The sequence below is a fragment of the Bombyx mori genome, chromosome 24 (genome assembly GCF_030269925.1).
Source record: "Bombyx mori chromosome 24, ASM3026992v2".
Taxonomy (NCBI): Eukaryota; Metazoa; Arthropoda; class Insecta; order Lepidoptera; family Bombycidae; genus Bombyx; species Bombyx mori.
In genome coordinates, this window is record NC_085130.1 from 6,817,427 (window position 1) to 6,845,356 (window position 27,930).

At 41.0% G+C, this 27,930-nt stretch overlaps 1 protein-coding gene across 3 annotated transcripts; it reads left to right on the forward strand.

The window, feature by feature from the left end:
* Positions 1 to 367: 367 nt before the first annotated feature.
* LOC101739156 (neutral alpha-glucosidase AB-like) lies at positions 368 to 27,930 on the forward strand. Of its 3 annotated transcripts, NM_001281893.1 has the most exon segments (21): positions 428 to 479; positions 540 to 550; positions 631 to 865; positions 6,929 to 7,056; positions 8,713 to 8,935; positions 13,317 to 13,425; positions 14,258 to 14,402; positions 15,588 to 15,725; positions 16,836 to 16,944; positions 17,226 to 17,365; positions 17,814 to 18,001; positions 18,390 to 18,532; positions 19,112 to 19,209; positions 20,495 to 20,617; positions 21,684 to 21,849; positions 22,303 to 22,439; positions 23,497 to 23,609; positions 24,194 to 24,339; positions 24,962 to 25,075; positions 25,789 to 25,898; positions 26,637 to 26,850. In NM_001281893.1, coding segments are annotated over 19 exon segments (2,778 nt in total). In that variant the 5' UTR covers positions 428 to 479; positions 540 to 550; position 631.

Genomic DNA, 27,930 nt, shown 5'->3' on the forward strand with positions numbered 1-27,930 from the left:
GAGTAATTTAGGAACGTTGTTCATGAAATTTCTCCTATACAAATCGATCTAAAAACGATCGATATAAAAACAAAATTTATTTATATCTCGAAGGAGCACTATTGGCCTAAAGGAAGGCAAATATGGACAAATTTAAACCATTATTACAAAAAATATTTCCATTACTATACTATAGAAATAAAATAGATTCAAAATATTTATCTAGAACGTTGATTTCATAGAACGCTCACTCTTCCGACTTCAATAGGAAAAGTAGTTTGCTTTCGTTTAGTTGAATCACAAAATAAAAAACGAAGAGCCCGTCTCTTTTTCTCGTGAAATTCGACTAAAATTAATTATGACATGACACCTTGTAAACTGGTAACACTGAAAATATCCGTCCACATCCGTCAAACTGGCATGTTCCACGTAATGGGAGTGTGATTTTAGAAGGACTATTTTAGAGAAAATAATACCTTAAAGCGTATCTAACTGTGATGTATTATTAAAAATACCTGAAGGGCATTTTGTTATCGGTTTATGACGACATAAGATAGCAATAAAAACCCAAGTAAGTAATTAAAATCACCAAACAAAATTCACCGGTCTTTGTGTACATATATTAACTTATTTAAAAATTTTTTTTTCCAGGATGAAGGTCTGGGCCTTAGTCCTGGTCGCGGCATTTGTGATTATCGGCATTTCTGCGGTAGACAAAAATAAATTTAAAACATGCAGTCAGTCCGGCTTTTGTAAAAGGCTCCGCCCTTTCAAACCAGAAAAATCTCAGTATAGTTTGAATTTGGACAGTATTTTAGTTCACGGCAACGTTCTATCCGCTGAGGTGGTTACCATTGACGCTGCGGATGAAAAGCGAACAGTTTTGGTAAGTGTTTTTTTTTTAACCCTACTGGATGTGTGCCAATAATTCGAAGATTCTAAATTCGGATTGTAATTATGTTCACATGAAATGGCGTGTTGAATGCACAAAAATCATTTTACTTAACTGTAATTTTAAGGTTGCCATTCAATTAGTTTGCCTTCTCTATCCTCAAACTGAAAGAGAACAATGTCTATTTAATAAATGACTAATTCTATGAATGGCAAAATGTAGCTTGACTATGCCCTGGTATTCCTGATATCCAAAAGTGTTCCCCCACACTAGCCATTTGTATGCCATCCGTTGAAGGCATATTTTTTCATAAAACAATGGATCTGACTTATTCATTTAATCTTTATGTATCTCTCAATCAAACAGTATTACGACGGTAAAGTGTCAAGTAATTAGCAAGGATCAAGGTAAAGTAATGATTAGTAAAAAGCACCAGTAAAGTCTCATGTCAAGAAAAAAATTTGATGTTCAATATTCAAGAACATTTCTCATTTTTTTTGTTTTCTAGAGACACATCTAATCCTCATATCTTGTGATTATAGATGCTAACCAATTAGCTACAGATTTATGTAGAGTAGGGTAAGTTATAAGGTTTGAGTCGTTGTGGGTTAAAGGATAAGATGTATGGTGCATTTGTATCTTGAGATGCACATGAATCACGCAGGCAGACCTTAGACCATAGAACTTATATATCAAGGTGGGTGGCGCATTTACGTTTTGGATGTCTATGGGCTCCAGTAACCACTTAACACCAGGTGGGCTGTGAGCTCGCCCACCCATCTAAGCAATAAAAAAGCCAGGTATAAATTTTTCTAATGAAATGTGTACTTAACGTATGTTCACTATTGACTCCCATGGTGAAGGAAAAACTTCGTGTCATAAAAATGAAACCTGCAAAATTATAAGTTGTGTGATTACTGGTGGTAGGACATCTTGTGAGTCTCTACAGGTCCGTACCACCACCCACCTGCCTATTTCTGCCATGAAGCAGTAGTGCGTTTCAGTTTAAAGGGTACGACATTGTTGTACTGTAAAAATTGAGAGATTAGAGTTAGATCTGATCTTAGAGATCTGAGTGATAAGTTATGTGATATATGATTTTAAATCAAAATGTAAATACTGGCACCAAATACGAGATGACATCATTAAATCTTAATTTTAATTTAAAAAGCTCTCACATCCATCTATTCGGAACGCATTTTCGTAATAGGCAAAGTTTTCGGTACTCTAGAATTTTACTAGTTCCTCTATTGATAATATTCAATAATTTTCATAGGTTAATTATATACTCTCATAAAATTAGATTACACAGGTCGGATATCAGTAAATCACTAATCATTGACCTAATTAGATTTCATGATAATTATTGACCGCTTCATAATATATTTTATTTATTGATAATGGGCGATTATGGCCCGTCTGGTGCTGAGTGGTTACATAAACTCATATACATCCCAATGTTAATGCTGTCATCCACCTAGAGACATGAGACTCAACTATAAAGCCTATGCCCATACCACTCTTTCAACGAGAATGCATTATTGTCTCACAATAGATATAAGTAAACTACATTACCTTGAATATTGAAGTCGTCGTGGCCTAAAGGATAAGACGTCCGGTGCATTCGTATATAGCGATGCAACGGTGTTCGAATCCCGTAGGCGGGTACCAATTTTTCTAATGAAATACGTACTTAACAAATGTTCACGATTGACCTTCACGGTGAAGGATAATAATTCCATCGTGTAATAAACATCAAACCCGCAAAATTATAATTTGCGTAATTACTGGTGGTAGGACCTCTTGTGAGTCCGCACGGGTAGGTACCACCGCGCCCCACCTATTTCTGCCGTGAAGCAGTTATGCGTTTCGGTTTGAAGGGTGGGGCAGCCGTTGTAACTATACTGAGACCTTAGAACTATATCTCAAGGTGTGTGGCGCATTTACGTTGTAGATGTCTATGGGTTCCAGTAACCACTTAACACCAGGTGGGCTGTGAGCTTGTCCACACATCTAGGCAATAAAAAAATTGTAGTCTTAACAGTGTTCTAGTCATGACCGCCTTCACACTTTGAGTTGAAATTAGAAAAGTGTTTTGAGGTTATCAATAAAATCATAACAAACCTGACATTTGAATTGTAGACTGACTAATTAAACATGTAGGCCAAAGTATCTGTTTCAATAAATCCAATAATGACAACATTTGAGGATAAACAAACAAAACATATTTGATTAAAAATACTGGTAATTAAAGATTATTAGAGATTATTTATCATTAAAAATATTTTTTGTAATTTGCTCTCAAAAAAAAAGCCAATATCCATTGGACTATTTGTTGAGAAAATTAATTGAATGAATTCTTGACTAAAAATACTTATCTCTTTAATCTTGAGTCAATCAAAGTAATCTTACCATTTACATTTTTAAAGCAGATGTACATAGGAATAATCCACTTAAAATGCAGTTAATGCTTTATCAGTTGTTTGAGGTTGGGGTTGAGGCTACCTCCGGTAACAACTGGCTTTGCTAGTCTCATGCATATCTGATTGTAATTTACAAGAAAAGTGAGTGTAATCTCTACTATATATATACTAAGTACTACTATACTGAGACAGTCACTAGCAAAGCCAGAAACTTCTATAGGTTAGCAGTTGTTAAAGTCTTTTGTTCACATTGCTCGTAGAACGGATGGCCACTGGGGCCAGAAAGTTGTTGAGTGGCGACCGCGTACCGGAAGACGTAGCGTGGGTAGGCCTTCCACAAGATGGACCGACGATCTATCGAGGCTCGCGAGGATCCGCTGGATGCAGGCAGCGCGGGACCGGTCTTTGTGGCGAGGAGGGAGGTCGGGGGAGGTCTACGTGCAGCTGTGTACGTCTGTGGGCTGATAAGAAAGTCTTTTGTCACTTATATAACCGCTGGTAGCCTAAAAGGGCTATTTCAGCTACGTAGAATCTATTCCCTTTCCTGGCTGAGCCCGTGCTCGCCCACCTGTCCTGGTGAAACCGGAAAAGCCTCCAACTCCCAAGTAATCCTTCAATCATAAAAAAAAAAACTATCCACCACCGAATTGAAATCACGACTTACTGCTGAGAAGATCCGGCGAGAACATTAGTGGGTTGTGTCTATGGGCTAATTCGCACGTCGAACTCTTCGTCGACGAGATCGATGAGGATGGGGACAAAATATTAAGAATTGTGACTTGTGACTAGCAAAAACTAAAAAAATTAATAATCAACAATTTGTTTGCACATTTTGAAGTGTTTTGTCTTGGTTGCGATATTTTTGATTTATGATTATTTATTAGTGGTTCGTTTCTTTCTTTGGTTACACGTCATCTCGGATCCTCCCGATCCACTAACGGTGCTTCTAGGTACTTCAAGCACCGGTCACCGTTCTCGTCGAACCCGTCGCTTGCGACGAAGGGCTCGACGAGTAAATTAACTCCCAGACACAGCCCACTGAGTTTCTCGCCGGATCTTCTCAGTGGGTCGCGTTTCCGATCCGGTGGTAGATTCTGCGAAGCACGGCTCTTGCTAGGGTTCGTGTTAGCAACGTCATCAGGTTTGAGCCCCGTGAGCTCACCTACAAAAGTTAGGGTTACGCTGACATAGCCTCTCAAGGCTCTCAGCTTAGGTAGGAAAAAAAAAAAAAAAAATTCTGTGGTTTTCATCAGTAGTCTATACTAATATTATAAAGAGGAAAGATTTGTTTGTTTGTTTGTTTCGAATAGGCTCCGAAACTACTGGACCGATTTGAAAAATTCTTTTTCGATTAGAAGCCGACATTGTCCCTGATGAACATAGGCTACTTTTTTTATTTATTTTTTTATTTTATTTTTTTGGTTTCATGTGTCTTTTAATGTTTCCGAAGCGAAGCGAGGGCGGGTCGCTAGGTGTAATATAAAGTTATATTCTAATTATTTCATCCAATTATTTTTTTATTGCTTAGATAGATGGGTGGACGAGCTCACAGCCCACCTAATGTTCAGTAGTCACTGGAGCCCATAGACATCTACAACGTAAATGCGCCACCCACCTTGAGATATAAGTTCTAAGGTCTCAAGTATAGTTACAACGGCTGCCCCACCCTTTAAACCGAAACGCATTACTGCTTCACGGCAGAAATAGGCAGGGTGGTGGTACCTACCCGTGCAGACTCCCAAGAGGTCCTACCGCCAGTAATTACGCAAATTATAATTTTGCGGGTTTGATTTTTATCACACAATATTATTCCTTCACCGTGGAAGTCAATCGTGAATTTTAGGAACTGGGGGACGGGTGACTAAATGATGATTTACTGCAATTTTTCATCCTGATCAACTTGCGAGTTCCAGACTATAAGAATTTCATTTGCGAACCGAATTTGTTTCTGTCAAAGAAAGTTTGCATCTGTGAACCAGATTTTTGTTTTTTTTTTGTTTCTTATGTCTCAATCTCAAAGGTCTGGATTATGAAGCCTGAAATTGAACCATAAAAATAATGTCTCAATGTTATTAATTTTACATAATCAGGCTAACAAATAATTTAATGAAACATTTATTATTTTGATTAGCTTTAACATTTTTGATTAAGATTAATAAATTTTAAATCTTCAATTAACATTATCTTGGATTAAAACTTTAATTATCCTTACTTAGATTACAGTTATAATTAAATTAATTTTAATCTAATTAATTATTTATATGTATTGATTGTATTTATGGAGAATAGGAGTATCCCAAAATACTTTTTAGCAACGACAACTTAATTTTGAAGATAGTTTTTGCGCTAAACTTAGGCCTTTTGGTGGTAAATATTGACTTATTTTGTTTTTACATGGATTAAGGAATTGAGAGAGTTTTTTTCTTTGTTTTACTGATCTAGGTTGTTGGACAAGTTCATTCGACCCGTCTTTTATTTTAAAAAATATTTAAAAAGAAATATATTGGGTAATATTGGATATTAACAAGTTTATACTATTAGACTAACGACAAATAGTTCAATATCTTGTGTGCTTACTTCGCTAATCCGTCACGTACTCGGATTCAAAGGACATCCTCTATTACAATATAGGTAACAATTGAGATATCGAACTAAAGCGACGCGTAATAGATTTTTTTTTAAACTACCTTCCTTTTATATTATCTATGGGCGCAGGTAGAAGCAGGTGGGATGCAGAAAAAAAAGTCGATGACGACACATCCGGTATTACATGCTACTTTTATGTCCAAATGCTTGAAAGCACCGCGTCTATTTTACAATGTCCGTTTTTTCGAAAATCCAGTCTTCGTTATTTAAGTACGTAATAATATAGAGGCGAAATGAATGTTTGTTTTTAAAAAAAAAAGTGATATACAGAAAATCCTGGAAAAACCTTGGAAGATTGGAAATCTAGGATGCTTCTAATTGCCCCAAAACTAAGGTACCATTGACGCAACTGTTTCTAATTGGTCCACCGCCCTTCATTGTCGTGGGCGAAGAAGAAGGATTCAAATCCTGTATTAGCAAATCGGACTGACAATTAATTTCGTCTGTTTTTTGTTCCTATCCCACTGGTCTGGATGTAAGAGCGATGTTATGACATTAGTGTATTGTTATCACTCCTTGATGTTCCAATAATCAAGTTAATCGGACGTCATTAAGTCGTTGGATATGTCATTCAAATATTTCGGTATTTAACGTAATGGACGGTTGACAGCTTTGCCCACGGCATTGCAGACATCCACAGGCGACGGTAACCACTCACCATCAGGTGGGCCGTGTGCCTAAAGCAATAAAAAAAACGTTTTTTTTTTATTGTTTAGATGGGTGGGCAAGCTCACAGCCCACCTGGTGTTAAGTGGTTACTAGAGCCCATAGACATCTGCAACGCAAATGCGCCACCCACCTTGAGATATAAGTTCTAAGGTCTCATGTATAGTTGCAACGGCTGCCCCACCCTTCAAACCGAAACGCATCACTGCTTCACGGCAGAAATAGGCAGGGTGGTGGTATCTACCCGCCCGGACTCACAAGAGGTCCTACCACCACCAGTAGTTAACAAAAGCGTGTTAACAAAAACATTTCTTTGTCACAGTGGAAATATGCCTTCAAGTTATCAGCGCTGGCCGATGGCACGTTCCGTGTGGAGCTCGATGAAGCGGATCCTCTATACCCAAGATACAGGACGCAGCTGGCGTTGGATGGGGAACCGAAGGCAGACGGGTCAGTGGAACAGATTTATAGAATCTTTTTTACTTTTTTATTGCTTAGATAGGTGGATGAGCTCACAGCCCACTTAGTGCTAAGTGGTTACTGGAGCCCATAGACATCTACAACGTAAATGCGCTACCCACCTTGAGATTAAGATCTCAGTATAGTTGCAACGGTTGCCCCGCCCATCAAACCGAAACGCATTACTGCTTCACCGCAGAAGTAGGCAGGGTGGTGGTACCTACCCGTGCGGACTCACAAGAGGTGCTACCATCAGTAAAAATCTTCATCAAACCAATTGTAATGGAATTGCTGTTTGAAATTGCTGCTATTGCGAGCCCGCACGGGTAGCTAGGTTCTGCATCCCTCTGAAGTTTCATTTCGATCTCCTATCAGAAAATGGGTGGCACCATTCACGTTGTCTTGAGTTCCAGTATCCACCAAGTTGGCCCATGAATTGATAAAATAAATTTAATATCCTGCCGATAACGAATCATTAATCTCCCCTGTTTTAAGCAGCAAATAAGTGTTGACAGGAAATAGTATTCGTATTGCATCTATTTCATGAACACATACACATTATCTATTTGAGGAACATTTTCCTCAAATCATTATTCAAACAAAATTAATATACGCTCGCTACATTGAAGTATATAAATATAATTATCTTGTGAACCATACGAATCATGTTTTCAGCGTTATAAAACGACTAGCGACCCGCCCTCGCTTCGCTTCGGAAACATTAAAACACAAAAAAAAAAAAAAAGTAGCCTATGTTCATCAGGGACAATGTCGGCTTTAAATGGAAAAAGAATTTTTCAAATCGGTCCAGTAGTTTCGGAGCCTATTCGAAACAAACAAACAAACAAATCTTTCCTCTTTATAATATTATATTATAGTATAGACTAGCTGTACCCGTCCGCTTCGCCGGGCATTTAAAATTAACATTATTATTTCTCACCCCCACAAAGATTCTCATCATTAACGCCCCCGCATCTGGTGTAGGGAGTCCAACACTCATATGAATATTAGCCTACCATTAAGTACATGTACTTCCTACATGGACGTTACGTTACGTTGTCGATATCTACCGGCTGCGGTAACCAGTTAACACTAGATGGTGCCGTGAGCTCGTTCACTCCATCCATCCTTCGTTCACGTCCATCAACATAAACAATATGTATTATATAACGGTTGGCCCATTCAAACCGGTACTCGTGACTTACGCGGCAGAAATAGAAAAAAAGACCATGCATCCTACCACCTTCTTTTTTCCTTCCTAAGCTGATGGTCTAGAGAGACCGGGCTAGTAGGTGAGCTCACGGGGCTCAAACCTCACGTTGTTGCTAACACGAACCCTAGTAAGAGCCGTGCTTCGCAGAATCTACTACCGGATCGGAAACGCGACCCACTGAGAAGATCCGGCGAGAAACTCAGTGGGCTCCTACCACCAGTAAATGTCAGTGAACGACTGGTACTATATTCTGAGAACGCTGATACCCATTCTCGGTAAATGCCTCATCGTCTTATGACGCCCGCCGGAGTCGGCCACTCCAGGTCACCACACAGTCGAAACAGCTTCCCATTGTGTTTTTTCGATAATATTTTTCAATGCCAATGCTAGTTTAACTAACTAGCTAACGACATAAGTAATCATCTCTTTTTCAGATTAAAACTGATTTCGAAAGACGATGGAAAAGTTATTCTCGTCAACACGCAAGGGCATAAAGTCATCATAACATCCGAACCTTTGAAACTCGAATTCTTGGACCAGAATGGAGAAGTAGCGGTCGTTCTCAACGAGAACTCTCAGCTGCTCGTGGAGCCTCTAAGGGCGAGAAGGGAAAAGGTAGAGGACGAAGACGGTGATGGGGCTAATCAGTTGGATGATGTGAGTGTCTGTCCGCATTTTGTTTGTCTGTATTTTATTATGGATTTTCGTCTGCAATCGTTGTCTTTTTGTTACCTGTTACTGTCTAAATGTCATTCGTGGTTAAGCACGTGATGAGTCAATGTTAATATCTCTTTTATTGTTTCCTACCTAAACTGGTAATCTAGGGGGTAATGCCAGCGTAATCGGGCGAATAGGCGAGCTCACGGGGCTCTAACCGGAGGGCCGGATCGGAAACGCAACTCACTGAGAAGATTCGGCGAGAAACTCAGTGGGCTGTGTCTTGTGGGTTAATTTACTCGTCGGGCCCTTCATCGCAAGCGACGGGTTCGGCGAGAACGATGCTTGGGGTACCTAAAAGCACCGTTAATGGATCGGGAGGATACGAAATGACGTGTTTTGGGCGACGTCGACTGTTTACCATTCAGCCTAACTACCAGCTATCGCGCCATGTTAAGCCTTCGTCAAACAGAACGCGTACTTAGCGCCGCGTACTTAACGTCGCGCTCTTCAAATTGACTGGATGAGTCTAACGCTCCTTGACGCAACGCATTCATCATAGTGCCTTTCGATAGCAGTGTGAAAATTTAAAAGTATTAAGAAATCGAGTGATTCAGATGTGGCATTGTATAAGCATGGGTATTTTCTAACTATTTATATCATTTTTTCGGGCATTATCTAGTATTTTAATACACATTCACTCCGACGCTAAAATAAAATTTGTAAAAAATTACAACGACTGACGTCAAAACGTCCTAACGCCGCGACAGAGCGCTGCGTACTTCTAGCGCTGGGGCTCTGTTTGACGGTATGACGGTATAGTAGTACAACACATCTCGGCGTCATATCGCGGCGTCAGTTTAGCGCTCTCATCATCATCAGCCTGCGGCAGTCCACTGCTCGACATAGGCCTCCCCCAAAGCTCGCCACTGAACCCGATCTTCGGTTACACGCGTCCATTAGCGCTCTGACGCGCGCTAATTACGCGTTCTGTTTGACGAAGGCTTTTTAGTTATCGTATATTTGTTTGTGTTCATTAAAACGATGTCATTAGATTATGTGTGTGTATTGCGTGTGTGTCAATATCAATGCTTGATACGGATTTTCTTAATTACGTTTGCGAATTAAAAACGACTCTGATTGCGCGGTGTGGTTTTTAGATACGAAATTGATACACTCGAAATTAAATCTAAAACATATGTAATAATTATCGTTACGTTACGAATATGTACATAGGTACGGTGTGCAGATTAATTAGATACATTCAGATAACGTCAATATAACAAATTTGATAGAGATATAGATAGAACCGTTGTTTTGACCTCGATTTTCTAATGAAACGCTTAGATAACAGTAATATCAGTTAAAGGAAAATATTAGGATTGATATCAGTGATCGAATACTAGTGTTAATATTCTATTAGTTTCTCGCGAGGCATACCTAATATAATTATAACTAGCGACCCGCCCTCGCTTCGCTTCGGAAACTGTAATTTATTACTGATTTCTCCACTATTTAATGGATGTTATTTAATTATAGTAGTTTTAAAGATTTAAGCGTACATAGGTAGGTATATAGAGATAAAGAAAGCGACTTTGTTTTATACTATGTAGTAAAGTATTGCTACGCTTTGATCATACGTTTCTTTTTTGTTATTCGATATGATGTATAATATGATATTGGATATCGAGGCGTGAAATTTTTGCAACTTTACAGGAAATTTAAAGTTTTGCAAATCGATGCCTTTGATGAACACTACTCTAACTCAAAATTTTGAAATTTTCGTTTTTCACACAAATCGCTTCACTATGCTAAAAGTATTACAATTAATCATTATTGATAGGGTTCGAAACAAGAGTAAATCAGCTAGCTACACAAAAAAAACCATAAATATATCTGCAATAATAAAGATTTTGTCAACTTTTTTCGTTTAAACGCTCCTCCTGTAAATCTACGAATTTGGAATTAGCGTAGTGTTCATTGGAGGCATCGAAATTGCAAATTTAAACTTTAAATTTTAACAAAGAAAGCTTTTGCAGCTATTTGAATGGAGTTAATTGAAGTTCAATTAAAAAAACGAACTGTCGATGCTAATATATATATATAAAAATGAATTGCTGTTCGTTAGTCTCGCTAAAACTCGAGAACGGCTGGACCGATTTGGATAATTTTGGTCTAGAATTATTTGTGGAAGTCCAGAGAAGGTTTAAAAGGAAGATAAATATGAAAATGCTCGGAATTAAATAAAAATATCAATTTTGTTTTTTATTTGATGTGTCTGTCCCCCGTCGGACGGATACCTTTTGTTTGTTTTATGTTTATTTTATACAAAAGTTTAGGTCTTTTATTTATCTTATCGATTGAGGCACTACGAAGTCTGCCGGGTCAGCTAGTACCAAATAAAACGCACCTTTAATTACAAAAATAAATGTAGCGTATTAAGCGGAATGTCGCTTAAATCAAATAGTATTTTGCCCCTCGATATTGTTTTCGACGTTTCGAATACTCGACGGCTCTCGCGTCCATAACAGGTAGTTTTAATACTAGGTTAGTTGAATACTAGGTTTTAATACTAGTCGGACGCTGATACATACGTGCGTACTAGGTGATCCGGTGGTACGATCATGCCCGTGGTTCTAAGAAAAGCTGTTTTTAGATATTTTTTTAAATATACGAAAATAATTGTGCATTTCTACGAAATGTGAACCGCGCTTACAAAAAATTTAAGAATTAGATAGCAAACTGTATTGCACATTAAAATATATGTGCAGGGGCGAACTTAATTTTGTATAAACCAGTGTTTCTCAACCTTTTTGATGAGAATGTAAATGTTCCTGAAATTTACTGGCGCACTAAAGTGCCAAACTCAAACAAAAATTCAGGGTCACAGCTATAGAGCATTATCTACCAGCTCCAACGTCCAGACCGTAGCGACTGACTCCAAAGGCATCGTCCATACGGTATATCATAGGCCTCTTAGTGGAGAAATTTCCTGATATCTTAAAAAAAAAAGACTAAAAATCTTGTTTAACGCGAGATGTGCCATTGAACTTGCTCTTATCGTCTCTACGTGACTGATAACGCGTCCTTAATCTCCGCAATGTGTGTCAGTGGCAATCTGGTGACGTCATTGCGCGTTGAAGGCCGACCGCAAGCCCGACGGCCGGATTGTTTCTTATGTCATGTCTTGGGTTGTGGTCTGTGATGATGTTATGGATTCCGAACGGCAAGGCTGTGCGGAGATTGTCCGGGCAGCCTGGTAGGGCCGTATCGCAAAGACTAGCGTTGCTGGTCGTCGACAATCGCCTCTACGACCCGCCGGTCTGGCGTCCTCGGGGTGGCGCCACGTGTCTGGTTGTAGTGTTGACCGCGAGAACCCTCCTACTATGACCGAGTTCTGACCCCGGACGGAGATCGGACGTCGGGTGTAAGAGTGCAGGGGAGTCGTTTAGTGGGTAGGGCTCTGAAATTCCTTGGGCCCGCGGCCTGCCCTCAACACCTTGCAGATCGTCAAGTGCCACATACCCAGCGTGCCCCCTAGGCGCGGGGACCTCGTAGGAGGTTCGGCACCCGACCCGAAAAAAAAAAGGCTGTGCGGAGATTGTGACCGGTTTTTTAGCAGCGGTGTTTAGTATTCTATCTAACTATCACAGCACAGGTATCTTTTATGGAACCTCGCATGATGTCATAGCGTTGACGAAGCATTGTGGGGTAACATACCCGATCCTGTAGACCGAATGGTAAACAGTCGACGTCACCCCAAACACGTCATTACGGATCCTCCCGATCCATTAACCCGTCGCTTGCGACGAAGGGCTCGACGAGTAAATTAACCCATAGACACAGCCCACTGAGTTTCTCGCTCGCGTTTCCGATCCGATAGTAGATCCTGCGAAGCACTGCTCTTGCTAGGGCCAGTTTTAGCAACACTCCCGGCTTGAGCCCCGTGAGCTCACCTACACGTCAAGGAGAAGCTGAAATAGCCTCTCAAAGCTATCAGCATATGCAGGAAAAAAAGTGGGGTAGTGGAGTGGGGAACTTTCTTAAAACCCGTTTTATCGATGCGCGCCATGGTGAGGGTTGTATGTATGAAATCTGGTAAAATTAAGGCATATTACTGGTGGTAGGACCTCTTGTGAGTCCGCGCGGTTAGGTACCACCACCCTGCCTATTTCTGCCGTGAAGCAGTAATGCGTTTCGGTTTGAAGGGTGGAGCAGCCGTTGTAACTATACTGAGACCTTAGAACTTATATCTCAAGGTGGGTGGCGCATTTACGTTGTAGATGTAAGAACACCAGGTGAGCTGTGAGCTCGTCTACCCATCTAACCCAGACAATTCCTCGGAGAAATGCACATGGAACGCGCGGTATTTGTGTTACAGGAGGAAGGAACTTGGAGTGAGACCTTCCAGTCCCATCACGACTCCAAACCTCGGGGCAACGAAGCAGTTTCGCTCGACGTTGTCTTCCCTGATGCGGATCACGTCTACGGTAAGAGTGAAATGCCATTTAGTGGTCTTTTTTAAAAACTGCGATCAGAGGTTATGATCATTTTTTGTTTTTGCTATAACGTGATGGCTTCCACCCATCTTGACACTTTACAACCTCATAAAGGATTCGCGGTACTTGTAGCTGCATATACGCGGCGCACTGAAGAAATTATATAGATTTCTCTGTTCGATCTTCTTGCCAAGGCGCCGGAATATCTATTAGACTCCGGCAGAGGCGTAGCGAGGGGTGCAAGGAGGGGCGCTGCTCACAAAGGGGGTGCCAAATGGTCTAAAAACAAAAAATTGCCGAATATTTTTTATTTAAAAAGGTATTGTGCCCCGGGCGCGATTTAAGATCGCTACACCCCTGGACTCTGGAAAAGATGAATTCGAAGATACTGAAAATGAATCTATTTTTAAGTTGCCTATAAGTCTAAAACATACATTAACGGTCAAAACTAGGGAAAGTTAGGCAATCCAGGGGCCTTAGTAACAAAAATCGACATAATTACTTTACTGGTGGTAGGACCTCTTGTGAGTCCACGCGGGTAGGTACCACCACCCTGCCTATTTCTGCCGTGAAGCAGTAATGCGTATCGGTATGAACAGTGGGGCAGCCGTTGTAACTATACTGAGATCTTAGAACTTATATCTCAAGGTGGACACTAGTGACCATGGCAGGCAACGGCTTAAGTAGCTTATAAAAAAAATTGTGGCATAATCTTTATTACTTATTACAAGTGACACTCTTAGATTTTCGTCCCATTTAACACCACCCATCGAGTATTAGATTTGAACACCGGCATATGAGAGTCATGCTCCTCTCTACCCAGGTATACCGGAGCACACGGACGGTTTGGCCCTGAAGACGACCACGTCCGGCGACCCGTACAGGCTGTACAACCTGGACGTCTTCGAATACATATTGGACAGCAGGATGGCGATATACGGCTCGGTCCCGGTTATGTACGCACACGGGTGAGGAGACGTTTATAGATACATATAATTCAATATGTGTCCTGGATGTGAATACACACACAAAAACGCGCGCCACGCACGCGTACTCACTTACACTCACTTACTCACTCACACACACATACTTACTCACTCACACACACACATACTTACTCACTCACACACACACACTTACTCACTCACACACACACACTTACTCACTCACACACACACACTTACTCACTCACACACACACACTTACTCACTCACACACACTTACTCACTCACCCACACTTACTCACTCACCCACACTTACTCACTCACCCACACTTACTCACTCACCCACACTTACTCACTCACCCACACTTACTCACTCACCCACACTTACTCACTCACCCACACTTACTCACTCACCCACACTTACTCACTCACCCACACTTACTCACTCACCCACACTTACTCACTCACCCACACTTACTCACTCACCCACACTTACTCACTCACCCACACTTACTCACTCACCCACACTTACTCACTCACCCACACTTACTCACTCACCCACACTTACTCACTCACGCACACTCACTCACACACACTTACTCACACACACACACACACACACACACACACACACACACACACACAAACACACACACACACAAACACACACACACACACATATACGCTCTTCGGAATTGTCATTAGCGGAATTCCTTTCTTTCAATTCTTCTGTTTTTTATCTTTGACCTTTGATATAGTTACGTATAAAGGATCTTACTTTATTGATTAGTTTATTATCTTCTTTATATTTTTTCTATAGATCTCTGTATATCTATTATATATAATATATCTTGTGATATAAAGTGAAATAGAGATTTTCGAATGATCATAATGAGAGAGAGAGAGAGAGTATTCTTTATTGTACACCAAAAAACAAATAAATAGTGCGATACATTAAAAACAAAAAAGTACAATTGGCGGTCTTATCGCTAAGAGAGATCTCTTCCAGACAACCATCAGGTGGACAAGAATCATTTGGAAACGAACTACGCGCGGTGTACCATTCCAGTGAAATACATATACATATATGTACACATACATATCCCCGTAAATATACATACAATTAATACAAAGTATTATAATATAATAATAATTATAAAAAATAAAGAAATAAAAATGTAAATAATGTTGTATGAACGTTGTATCCAGCCCGAAACGGACCGTGGGCGTGTTCTGGCACAACTCCGCCGAGACCTGGATCGATGTGGTCAACTACGGGGAAGGGAACGTGGTCTCGTCGCTCGTCAACCTGGTCACCGGGGGACAGAAGAAACGCGTCGATGCAAGGTCGGTATCGATTGGACTCCTAAATGAGCGGTCGGGGAACCGGGGTAAATTACCCCAAATGGGGTAAAATAAAATTTTGGAGGGTAAAAATGAAACTTTTGTGAGTAAAAAGTATAAAATCCGCAAAATTATAATTTGCGTAATTACTGGTGGTCTTCTTATATCTTGTGAGTCCGCACGGGTAGGTACCACCACCCTGCCTATTTCTGCCGTGAAGCAGTGATGCGTTTCGGTTTGAAGGGTGGGGCAGCCGTTGTAACTACAGTGAGACCTTAGAACTTATATCTCAAGGTGGGTGGCGGCATTTACGTTGTAGATGTCTATGGGCTCCAGTTAACCCCAGGTGACCTGTGAGCTCGTCCACCCATCTAAGCAATAAAAAAAATGCTGTCTGATGGTGAGTGGTTACCGACGCCCATGGACGTCAGCAAGGGCAATGTCTAGCCGTTGTCCACAAAACCGCGTGTGCACCGCAACTAGGCTATTTAGTGTCAGTTATTCCAAAAAAATAGATACCTTAAGAGCACTGAGGTGGAATTCGGTACAAAACGCAAATGAATATGAAAATGGGTGCCATTGTAACCGTGAGACTGGGCAAGAGTAGCTTGTCAAGTCGGAACTGATCCTAACTGTAGCATGAGGCTGGAGTGCCGGTTATACTCTGAACTGCATTACTGCTCAGCGGCGGAAACATGCACAGCTTGGTGCCTACCCGTGCGAGTAATGATATTGTAGACTAGCTGACCGAGCAGTCTTCGTAGCGCCTCAATCGATAAATAAAATACCTAAACTTTTGTATAAAACAAACTTAAAACGAACAAAAGGAATCCGTCCGACGCGGGACACATCAAAGGAAAAACAAAATAGTTATTTCTATTTAATTCCGAGCATTTTTCATAATTATCTACCTTTTAAACCTTCTCTGGACTTCCACAAATAATTCAAGACCAAAATTAGCCAAATCGCTCCAGCCGTTCTCGAGTTTTAGCGAGACTAACGAACAGCAATTCATTTATATATATATATATATATAGATGTGATACAAATTAAAAATCGTAAGTAACGTTATCGCGTACGAACGGACACGTCCATGGATCCTTGTGTCGGCAGGTTCCTGAGCGAGTCCGGCATCGTGGACATGTTCGTGCTGATGGGCTCCACCCCCGGGGACGCGTTCCGGCAGTACACCGCGCTCACCGGGACCACGCCGCTGCCGCCAGTGAGTACTGTTTACAGATATGCAGCGAGATAGGTTCTTTGATTATGTACAGATAGGTAGGGAGATAGATACTTTGATTGCTTACAGATAAGCAGCGAAATATGTACTTTGACTGTTTTGAGATAGGTAGCGAGATAGGTACTTTGATTGTTTACAGATAGGTAGCGAGGTAGTTACTTTGACTGCTTACAGATAGGCAGCGAGATAGGTACTTTGACTGTTTACAGATAGACAGCAAGATAAATGTTATAATTGGTTAATGACTTTTGTTTTTTCTACAGAAATTCTCGCTGGGCTACCACCAGTGCCGCTGGAACTACATGGACGAGGCGGACGTGCGCTCCGTCGACGAGAACTTTGACGTGCACGACATCCCCATGGACTCCATCTGGCTGGACATCGAGTACACCAACAAGAAGATGTGAGTTCTGCACGGTCGTGTCCGGAGGTGTCCCACCCCACTCCTCGGATCAGTAGTACGGTAGACGAGAACCAAACGTAGCGACGTTAGAGTAACATATATGATTCACCAGATCCTGTAGACCGAATGGTAAACGACGTCGCCCAAAAGACGTCATTATCCTCCCGATCCTTTAACGGTGCTTTTAGGTACCTCAAGCACCGGTCACCGTCCTCGTCGACGAAAGGCTCGGCGAGTAAATGAACCCATAGACACAGCCCACTGAGTTTCTCGCCGGATCTTCTCAGTGGGTTGCGTTTCCGATCCGGTGGTAGATTCTGCGAAGCACTGCTCTTGTTAGGGTCAGTGCTAGCAGCACTCCTGTTTGAGCCCCGTGAGCTCACATATTACGCTGAAATAGCCTCTCAAGGCTATCAGCTTAGGTAAGTAATAAAATGTATGATTCCAGGTACTTCACGTGGGATGTGGTCAAGTTTCCGCATCCGGCGGAAATGGTGGCCAACCTGACGGCCAAAGGAAGGAAGATGGTTGTCATCGTGGATCCGCACATCAAACGCGAACCTGGATATTTCTTACACGAGGACGCGACTGAATTAGGGTACTACGTCAAGGACAGAGACGGCAAGGATTATGAGGGTAGGCATGAAAAACTCTTATGCTCTTAGCGCTGGACTTTTTGGCGGGAACGCGAGGAGTGAAGTTGTGTGATTTGTTTCGTTTTGTCTATTTAGTGTTTCTTCAGGTTGAAATGTGTAATAACGGTGGTTTATTAACTGTTTAATATCTGTGAAAATGCACAAATGTGGCAAAATGAAACAAAGCCGCTGAACGTAACTTCTCGGGATCCTCCAAAAAGTCCACTGAAAAAGTCTCATTAAATTGATCACCATTTTACTGAGATTATATTTCATCTCATCTCATTTCATTTTATTTCATCCCAATTGAGTAATGTTTCAAATTAATCAACTTCATTTCATTTCGCTTTCATATTACCATTTTTTATTTTCATTTTTCTCCATCGAAGGTTGGTGCTGGCCTGGCTCGTCGTCGTACCCGGACTTCTTCAACCCGGTGGTCAGCCGGTACTACTCGGACCGGTACAGGTTCGAGAACTTCCCCGGGACTAGCAAGGACGTCCACCTGTGGAACGATATGAACGAGCCCAGTGTGAGTCGCGCTTTAGTCTCCTTCTTCATTTTCTCCACCTCATCCCAATAGGTAGGATCGGCACTGCTGATTTTTCTCTTCCATTCTCTTGTTTGTCTACTCGGCAATAACTAAAATATTCTCGGTATGGTACTGTTACGCGCTGGGGTTCGGGATAAATAAAATTTCACCAAAGTATACCTAAAAACTGTATTGAACACTTAGAACACTTAAACACTACACAAACACTTTAAAACACTCAATTTGCTTGTTTCGTTTCGCTTCAGGTGATCCGTTCGCTGTTTCGCTTCGAGTAGTTCCAATTACTAATTGACTGCGTGCCATCTCTGCAACGCTTTTATAGCCGATACCTCATCCCTAGAATTATCGAGAATATTCTACACATCTCTAGTAGTCGTTTCCGTTATCTGACAATAGATGGCGTTGTACACTTCTCGAGCACTCAAGATCCTTCGATATTCGTTCGACTATTCGGCGATAGATGGCGTTACTCTTACCGGCGTAACAGTACCAATAATATAGATGGCGCTGTCGGCGGGCTGTGCGATCGGTTATTAAAACGGATGTCCTGTTGTCCAGGTCTTCAACGGTCCAGAGGTCACCATGCCCAAGGACTGTCGCCACTACAAGCCGCCTCAGGATGGTCTAGAGGGGCTGGCGGCTTACTGGGAGCATAGGTAAGATCAGTCACGCTAAAGCAGCATTATATATAGTAATCTAAATATAATAAACTAATATTTCTCTCCGTAGAATAATTGATGAGTATCATTCCCTTATCACAGTAATACCCGATCTTGATGTGTTGCACGATAAGTTACGTGTATTTAAGGACAAAATAAGAAAAGAAAGAATAAACACAGTTTAACTTTAATCATTTGTTGTTTTATAACTGACTTGTTGTTACTTGATATTATATTGACATTTCTACTTTTTTTTTATTATTTTAGTATTTCAACAATTATTACTGTTTTACTTGTTAAATTTGAATCTCAAAGTATGTTTTTCATTAGGTATTCTATTCTTTTTTTTTTTTTTATCGGAACGAAGTTCCTTACGGCAGGCTTGGAGGGGATAGGGATTTTGCTGCGCGACCGAACTGAAAAAAATGTGATAGTAAAACCGTAAGAAAAAATCCGTGGAAAAAAGTGCGTGGAATAAAACCGTTAAATGAGACGTGCGCAGGCGCAACAGTCGCATACACAACCGAGTAGTGTATAATACCTTTCTCTTTCTCCCTCTTTCTTTATCCACAAACATATGTATCATATTTTAGTTACCACAAGCCAATAGTTTCAGCAATAGAATTTGATGACGAGACTGATTAATAAGAATTACTTATAATAATAATATTAATAATAATAATAAACTTTTTTTGTAATTATTTTTTTATTATTGCATTCCATCTTCGAGCCGATGAATTGCCAATTATATGTATGCCATTATTGTCACATGCATCAGGCCATAAATTAAATAATTTAAGTTATTTTCAATGTTAAATGTTTGTGATGTGGCAGTACTTTTTGAAATAAATAAATAATCATGTGTACAAGAGTGGCAGAGAGCATCATATGAGCCCGAATGGGTAGGTACCACCACCCCGCCTACTTCTGCCGCTTAGTGGTTGTTCATTAGGACTTAACACGTGGGGCATGTAAAAACTACCCACGAATTTGAATAAATGAGATTATTTCGAATTTTATTGCCCCACCAGCAATGAGCTAAGCTACGCGATATAATCGTTCTGCGACTTATCATAAAATTCGATCGATTAGGATTCGGATTAGTGCGAGTTTTTTTAATGTTCTCGATAGCGTAAAAGTTGACTCAAATTTGTTTGTTAACTTTTTCGATATCGAGAACGTTAAAAAACTCGCCCCAATCACACTGAACTATACATTACAGAATTATACAGCGAGTATGTATGTATATAGTGGGGTCTAATTGTGAACGTGTCGTTTGCAGGCACGTGCACAACGAATACGGGCTGTGGAACCTGCGCGCCACCAACACGGGGCTGCTGGACCGCGCCGACGGCGTCTACAGACCCTTCCTGCTCACGAGGGCCGTGTTCGCAGGCACCCAGAGGTGAGTTGATAAGACGCCATGACGACACAAACATTTTATATTTATGACTTCGTATACTGTAACATCTTGAAAGGTAGCGACGGGTTTGAAAAAAAAATCATTGCACGTGCAAACTTGGTGCACGTGAATGAAGTGAAACTTCTTTTGCAACTTGGTGCACGTAAATAAAATGAAACTTCTTTTGCAACTTGGTGCACGTGAATGAAGTGAAACTTCTTTTGCAACTTGGTGCACGTGAATAAAATGAAACTTCTTTTGCAACTTGGTGCACGTGAATGAAGTGAAACTTCTTTTGCAACTTGGTGCACGTGAATGAAGTGAAACTTCTTTTGCAACTTGGTGCACGTGAATAAAGTGAAACTTCTTTTGCAACTTGGTGCACGTGAATGAAGTGAAACTTCTTTTGCAACTTGGTGCACGTGAATGAAGTGAAACTTCTTTTGCAACTTGGTGCACGTGAATGAAGTGAAACTTCTTTTGCAACTTGGTGCACGTGAATAAAGTGAAACTTCTTTTGCAACTTGGTGCACGTGAATGAAGTGAAACTTCTTTTTCGATGGATCCTTAAATCAGATTGGTCTTGTAATATAGGGAATGCTGTGTATAAGAGATGCGACATCTTCAACATTTATATTATACTAGCTGACCCGGCAGACTTCGTAGTGCCTCAATCGATAAATAAAAGACGTAAGATTTTGTATAAAATAAACTTAAAACAAACAAAAGGAATCCGTCCGACGGGGGACACATCAGAGGAAAAACAAAATTGTTGTTTTTATTTAATTCCGAGCATTTTCATATTTATCTACCTTTTAAACCTTCTCTGGACTTCCACAAGTAATTCAAGACCAAAATTAGCCGAATCGGTCCAGCCGTTCTCGAGTTTTAGCGAGACTAACGAACAACAATTCATTTATATATATATATATATAGATTTTATATATATAGATTGGATAGTAGATTTTTAATAGAGCAAAACAAAAGAGCGAGGCAGATATAGATACTGCATAGAAGGAGAGGAATGTAAATATCTAATAAACAATATTGCGTTATATCTTATATTCAGATACTCTGCGGTATGGACAGGTGACAATACGGCGGAGTGGTCGTTCCTTGCGGCTTCCGTGCCGATGTGCTTGTCACTGGCAATAGCCGGGAACAGTTTCTGCGGTTCTGACGTCGGAGGATTCTTCAAGTATCCCGAAGCTGAGCTCATGACGAGGTGGTACCAGGTCAGTGCAAGGGCCGACTATGAACACAGCCTCTTTTTTATTGCTTAGATGGGTGGACGAGCTCACAGCCCACCTGGTGTTAAGTGGTTACTGGAGCCCATAGACAGCTACAACGTAAATGCGCCACCCATCTTGAGATATAAGTTCTAAGGTCTCAGTATAGTTACAACGGCTGCCCCGCCCTTCAAACCGAAACGCATTACTGCTTCACGGCAGAAATAGGCGGGGCGGTGGTACCTACCCGTGCGGACTCACAAGAGGTCCTACCACCAGTAAATGTCGTGTTTTCAATAATCAACTCTTCCCGACATCTATTGGCGAATAATAATACTATTTTTCTTAATTGAGGGCAACTAACCGCTTTAAAGACACAACAAGATGGTCATCATCTAGTACTATACTATACTAATACACACTTTAAACACTTGTTTTGTTCGTTGCGTCGTCCCGCAGGCGGCCGCGTTCCAGCCGTTCTTCCGGGCCCACTCGCACATCGAGACCAAGCGGCGCGAGCCCTGGCTGTACCCGGCCGCCACCACCGCGCTCATCCGGGACGCCAACCGCAAGAGATACGCGCTGCTCGACTTCTGGTGCGTACATCCACATATATACCTTGTCCGATCTTAGTAGATTAATGTACTAAACAACAATGGCCGACGATTTTTTTTTCTTAAAGGATTTTTCAACCTGGTAACTAAGACCTTTAAGTCAAGTCTTATTTTAATTTATAGTCTTATTTTTATGAAAAATGATAATATGAAGTGAAATGAAAATGAAATGAAATGATATTATATGGGATGAAATATAATCTCAGTAAAATGGTGGTCATTTATAGAGACTTTTTCAGTGAACTTTTTGGAGGATCTCGAGAAGTTACGTTCAGCGTCCCTTCCCACTTTCATTTTCCCACATTTGTGCATTTTCAAACATACTAAACAGTTAATAAACCACCGCTATTACACATTTAAACCTGAAGAAGCACTAAATAGATCCACTAGGCTTGGATAAAGTATAGAATCAGATATTTTCATGGCAGTCGAGTTGTCATAAAACCCAAGCAAGACAAATGTGTTGAATTAGTAAACAATGCTCCTTACAGCTATACAACAAAAAAAACACGATAACAATCTAACTTATAATGTAAGAAAATAATTTTACTCACAATATACATCAAACAATTACACTACTTGACCTACCTATTATTAACATGGAGGATGCCCTTGAACATTTTAAGGTCACTAACCTACAAGTAATAATACTTTTTTTTATTATTTACTACATATTATATAATTATATACTACAAGTAATAGTAATTATATTATGATTACTTGTAGTATAATTAATTATAATAATATGTATGGATGTGTCAATCTATCAAAGTCTATCAAAGAGAGCACTGACCTGGAAAGTGTCTGGCAAAAGGAAGAGAGGCCGCCACAGAACAACTTGGCGTCGCTCGGTGGAGCAGGAGCTAGGGGTCTTGGGCATGACGTGGGAGGAGCTAGAACAGACTGCCCAAGACCGATATAAATGGAAAAATTTGATTCGAGCCCTACACCCCAGCAGAGGGTAATAGGAAAGAATGATGATGATGATGATATATGGATGTGTTCGGTGAGATCCTAAAGTGGTTCCCCCCGGGTGCAGGTACACTCTGTTCTACGAGCACACGGTGGACGGGCTGCCGGTCATGAGGCCCCTGTTCCAGCACTACCCCGACGAGCCGGCCACCTACCCCATCGACGACCAGTACCTGCTCGGTGAGGCTCGTTCAACTAATACTAACCGAAATGGCTAAGTCATTAAAAAAAACTTAATTACATTTGATTAGTTATGATTAGGTTATATTTAGTTCGGAAATGATCCGGGCCAAATTTTTCCTGTATGTTGTAAGACGCTTAAAAAAAAAACATCTATTTAATGATATCAAATTAGCTAGTATTAGTTTTTTTATCTTTATTTAAGGAGATCATTCACCTAGTGAATATGCCACTCCATTGTGCAACAAAAGCGAGTAACAAAATAATTTTATAAAAAAATTACCTGTACCGGTCCGCTTCGCTGGGCATTTAAAATTAACATTATTATTTCTCACCCCCCAAAGATTCTCATCATTAACGCCCCGCAATTGGTGTAGGAAGTCCAACACTCATATAAATATTAGCCTATCCTTTAAGTACATGTATTTTCTACATGGATATCAAGTTTCAAGTAAATCGGATGCACGGTGCAGTAGTTATAACGGAACATCCGTAAAAACCACTGTAGATTTATATATTAGTATAGAATATTGGGTTATATGCACGATACCCGATGCCATGGCATTAACCGTGTCGCTGTCCAGGGGACGCGCTGCTGGTGAAGCCGGTGACGACGGCTGGGGCGAGCTCCGTGGAGGTATACCTGCCCGGGGACGGCCCGTGGTACGACGTGGACACTTACGTGCCGCACAAAGGACCCCGCATCACGCAGCCGGTCACCATCTCCAAGGTGAGTCCGTGGCGCCGACCCGTGTCGACTGGGTGTGGCGTAGACGATAATAAATTTTGATTTTGTTGATACGAAAAAAAAACACGCTGTAGCTGTGTCGACTGGACGTGTCGAAGACAATAATAGATTTTGGTTTTAATGAAACGGAAAAAAAACACGCTGTAGCAATGTCGACTAAATGTTTCGAAGATAATAAAAAAACAAAATGTGTGCAATTCACACGTGGTAGAAGTGAAACTTTCCAAAATTAAAATACAATTATCCTAAACGTCTTAAGTATATGTAAAATTTTGTCATTAGTAAATAATTGTAAGGTAGCGCCCTCTGTGAATTGATATTTTAATTTCACGTATAATCCTAAATTAAAATTCACTACAAGAGCTTTCATACACACGTTAGTATTAAAAAATCTCACAGATGGCGCTGCATTAAATAGTATGTATATTTCTGTCTCATTCTTTGCTGGCTTCATCCTACACATTTTTGTATTTGTGTCTCTTACCTGTCGTTTTTTCCGTTGCATCCGGTTTGAAATCACAACGATTCTAAAGAAGTTTTCACTTCAATAAATTTTGGTTTCGTTCCAAAACTGCAGTTGCAAGTAGCTATTGTTCGATTCCAGATCCCGGTGTACCAGCGCGGCGGAACCATAGTGCCGCGCCGGGAGCGCGTGCGACGCTCCTCCGCGCTGATGGCTGACGACCCCTTCACCCTGGTGGTCGCGCTCGACGCTAACGTGAGTTGACTGACGTTATAGGTCCCGGGAGAAACTCGCCTCCATGGTGCTTCACGAGGATTCTCTACTGGTGGTAGGACCTCTTTTGAGTCCGCGCGGGTGGGCACCACCGCCCCGCCTATTTCTGCCGTGAAGCAGTAATGCGTTTCGGTTTGAAGGGCGGGGCGCCCGTTGTAACTATACTTGAGACCTTAGAACTTATATCTCAAGGTGGGTGGCGCATTTACGTTGTGGATGTATATGGGCTCCAGTAACCACTTAACACCAAGTGGGCTGTGAGCTCGTCCACCCAAATAAGCAATAAAAAAAAAAAGATTGCTGACGTCCAATACGGACGATGACCACTCACCATCGGGTCATGTGCTCGTTTGCCTACGATAGGCAATAAATAAATAATAGTATAAAAAAAAACTAAAAAAATACGCTTTTATAGAAAATCCATGGTGCATGGTATCAGTAGTTATAGATATTTTATGAACAAATATGAGTAGAAGGGTTATTTTGATAATATCCTGAAAAGCACCCCACGCTTTTTTTTACAATAAAATCATTTTTTTTCTTACACTATTTTTAACTCAAATTTATTTTCTATTTTTTAGTTTGATTTTCTATAAAAGCGCATTATGTTAGGTTTTTTTAAACTATTATTTTGGTAAGCTTAGGTCACTTTTACGCTGACGGCCTAAATTATAATTACATTTCTCAATCAACAGAACTCTGCTCGCGGCTCTCTGTACATCGACGACGGCGAAACCTACGAGTACAAGAACAATAAGTACATCTACGCCAAGATCGAGTTCGGCCCCGACGAGATGACGTACACGTGAGTGTCGCGGGGGGCAGGGGGTTGGGGGGGAGCGTGCGCTCATTGCCACCACACCCTAAACACGTCATTACGGATCCTCCAGATCCACTAACGGTGCATTTAGGTACCTCAAACACCGGTCACCGTCCTTGCCGACTAAAGGCTCGGCGAGTAAATTAACCCACAGTCACAGCCCAATGACTTTCTCGCCGGATTTGCTCAGTGGGTCGCGTTTCCGATCCGGTGGTAGATACATGTCAAGACGAAGCTGAAGTAGCTTCTCAAGTAGAGATGAAACGGATAGTGGTTTAGCCGGATCCCGATACCGAATATTTGGCAAGCTGCGAGGCCGGAGCGCCGGATATTCGGCCCTTTCGGAAATATTCGTGGGCGTTTGGGTGTATTCGCACGTGAGCGGAGATCGTGACGACGATTTGGTATTCATTCACCACAATTTGCCACTTGTTAATTATGAGTATTAAACAAACGAATTAATCAAAAAATCACTTTTGACGTGCGATTATAAAAATAAAAGTTGTCTGTGACCTATTGTGGTATTATTTGCCTTTTCTATATAACTGTGAGATTTTCTTAAATCTTACTTTGCGAAATCCGACTGGATACTGATTTACTATCCGGTATCCGACCGGATAGTGAAAACATGACCGGATACCTGATAGTTACCGGATATCCGTTTCATCTCTATTCTCAAGACTATCAGCATAGGTAGGAAAGAAACCACGTTGTTCCGTGCAGGCTCGCGAGCGAGGGCGCCCAGTACCCGACCGGGGCGTGGCTGGAGCGCGTGGTGGTGGCCGGCATCAGGGCGGCGCCGCGGAGTGCCCGGCTGCAGCAGGACGGGCGGCAGACGGCGCTGCAGATGACGCTGCACAAGGGCAACGACGTGCTGGTGCTGAGGAAGCCGGCCGCTAGCATGGCCAGACCCTGGACCATCACCTTCGCCTACTGATGCGACACTCGACGCTCTGATAGTGTACGTGATCTGCATTCGTCGATCGCCTCTTAGATAGGAATTAGCTCGAAATTTGACTATGTCAGATATATTGACATGTCATATGAATTGACATATCCGAATTTCTCTGTTCACATACATATAATATTGGATCCGCGTCTATGGCTTCGTACTCTTTATGTCACAAACACGTGACGAATGATTGGAAGAGAAATTCAGATTTTTTTTTAATAATAGGCAACCGGACAATAAATGTAAATGATTTTCGCCAGATGAAATTCGACTATAATGACAGACAACTCAAGGTCTAGCTTCGTTTGACATCTTTCTCTTTAGCTTTCTTAATAACGTTTAAACATAGACACATAGATAGCATCGGGGCTTGTTCGATAACTCCTAGACGCGAACAAAAGATTTGGTCGAGAAACAACCGAGAAAATGTTAGCGCACCGTTGTGCGGGTTCTTATTAGATCAAAACCAAAGATCATTTAAAAAAAAATCACTAATTTAATAAATTATTATAATAATGATCAAATTTTTTATTCGCTGTATAAAATTGAATAGCACAACGTTTTCCTAACTTCAGACAAACCGGCAACTTCAACGCGTGATGTCACATGTGGTTATTGATTGTGTTATGCGCACGATCTAAGGTTAAGGGCTGTATGAGCTTAGATCCCCTTGCCTTTCCTAATAAGGAGAAATAGTACCAAAAAAAAGATCTATGGTTAGTTCGTGGATTTTGGCCCCAAATGACGTCACACGTAACGGAGTTGCGTTCGCGCGATATTGCTTAGGATTTTGTACACCGAAAACTTACCGATTGCCTATTGTTACGGAGTAGCACAACCATAAATATTAATTTATCGACAAAAGCGGATGATAAACACTAACAGAGTTGTCTAATGTCTCTTAGAAATGTGTATTGTAAACTAATTTTATTGATATCATACGAATGACAGTGATTGATTGAATTTAGTTATAGATCAAACGGTCATCAGATGTCTGTATCGTTTACATGATATTTTAAAACAATTTTTAATTTAATAAAAATTTAAAATAAACCAATGCATTTA

Coding starts and splice junctions, on each gene's coding strand:
- LOC101739156 (XM_012697422.4), top strand. CDS start 632: ATGAAGGTCTGGGCCTTAGTCCTGGTCGCGGCATTTGTGATTATCGGC. Junction 15,726..16,835: donor AAGAAACGCGTCGATGCAAG/GTCGGTATCGAT, acceptor TTGTGTCGGCAG/GTTCCTGAGCGAGTCCGGCA. Junction 25,076..25,788: donor TGGTCGCGCTCGACGCTAAC/GTGAGTTGACTG, acceptor CTCAATCAACAG/AACTCTGCTCGCGGCTCTCT.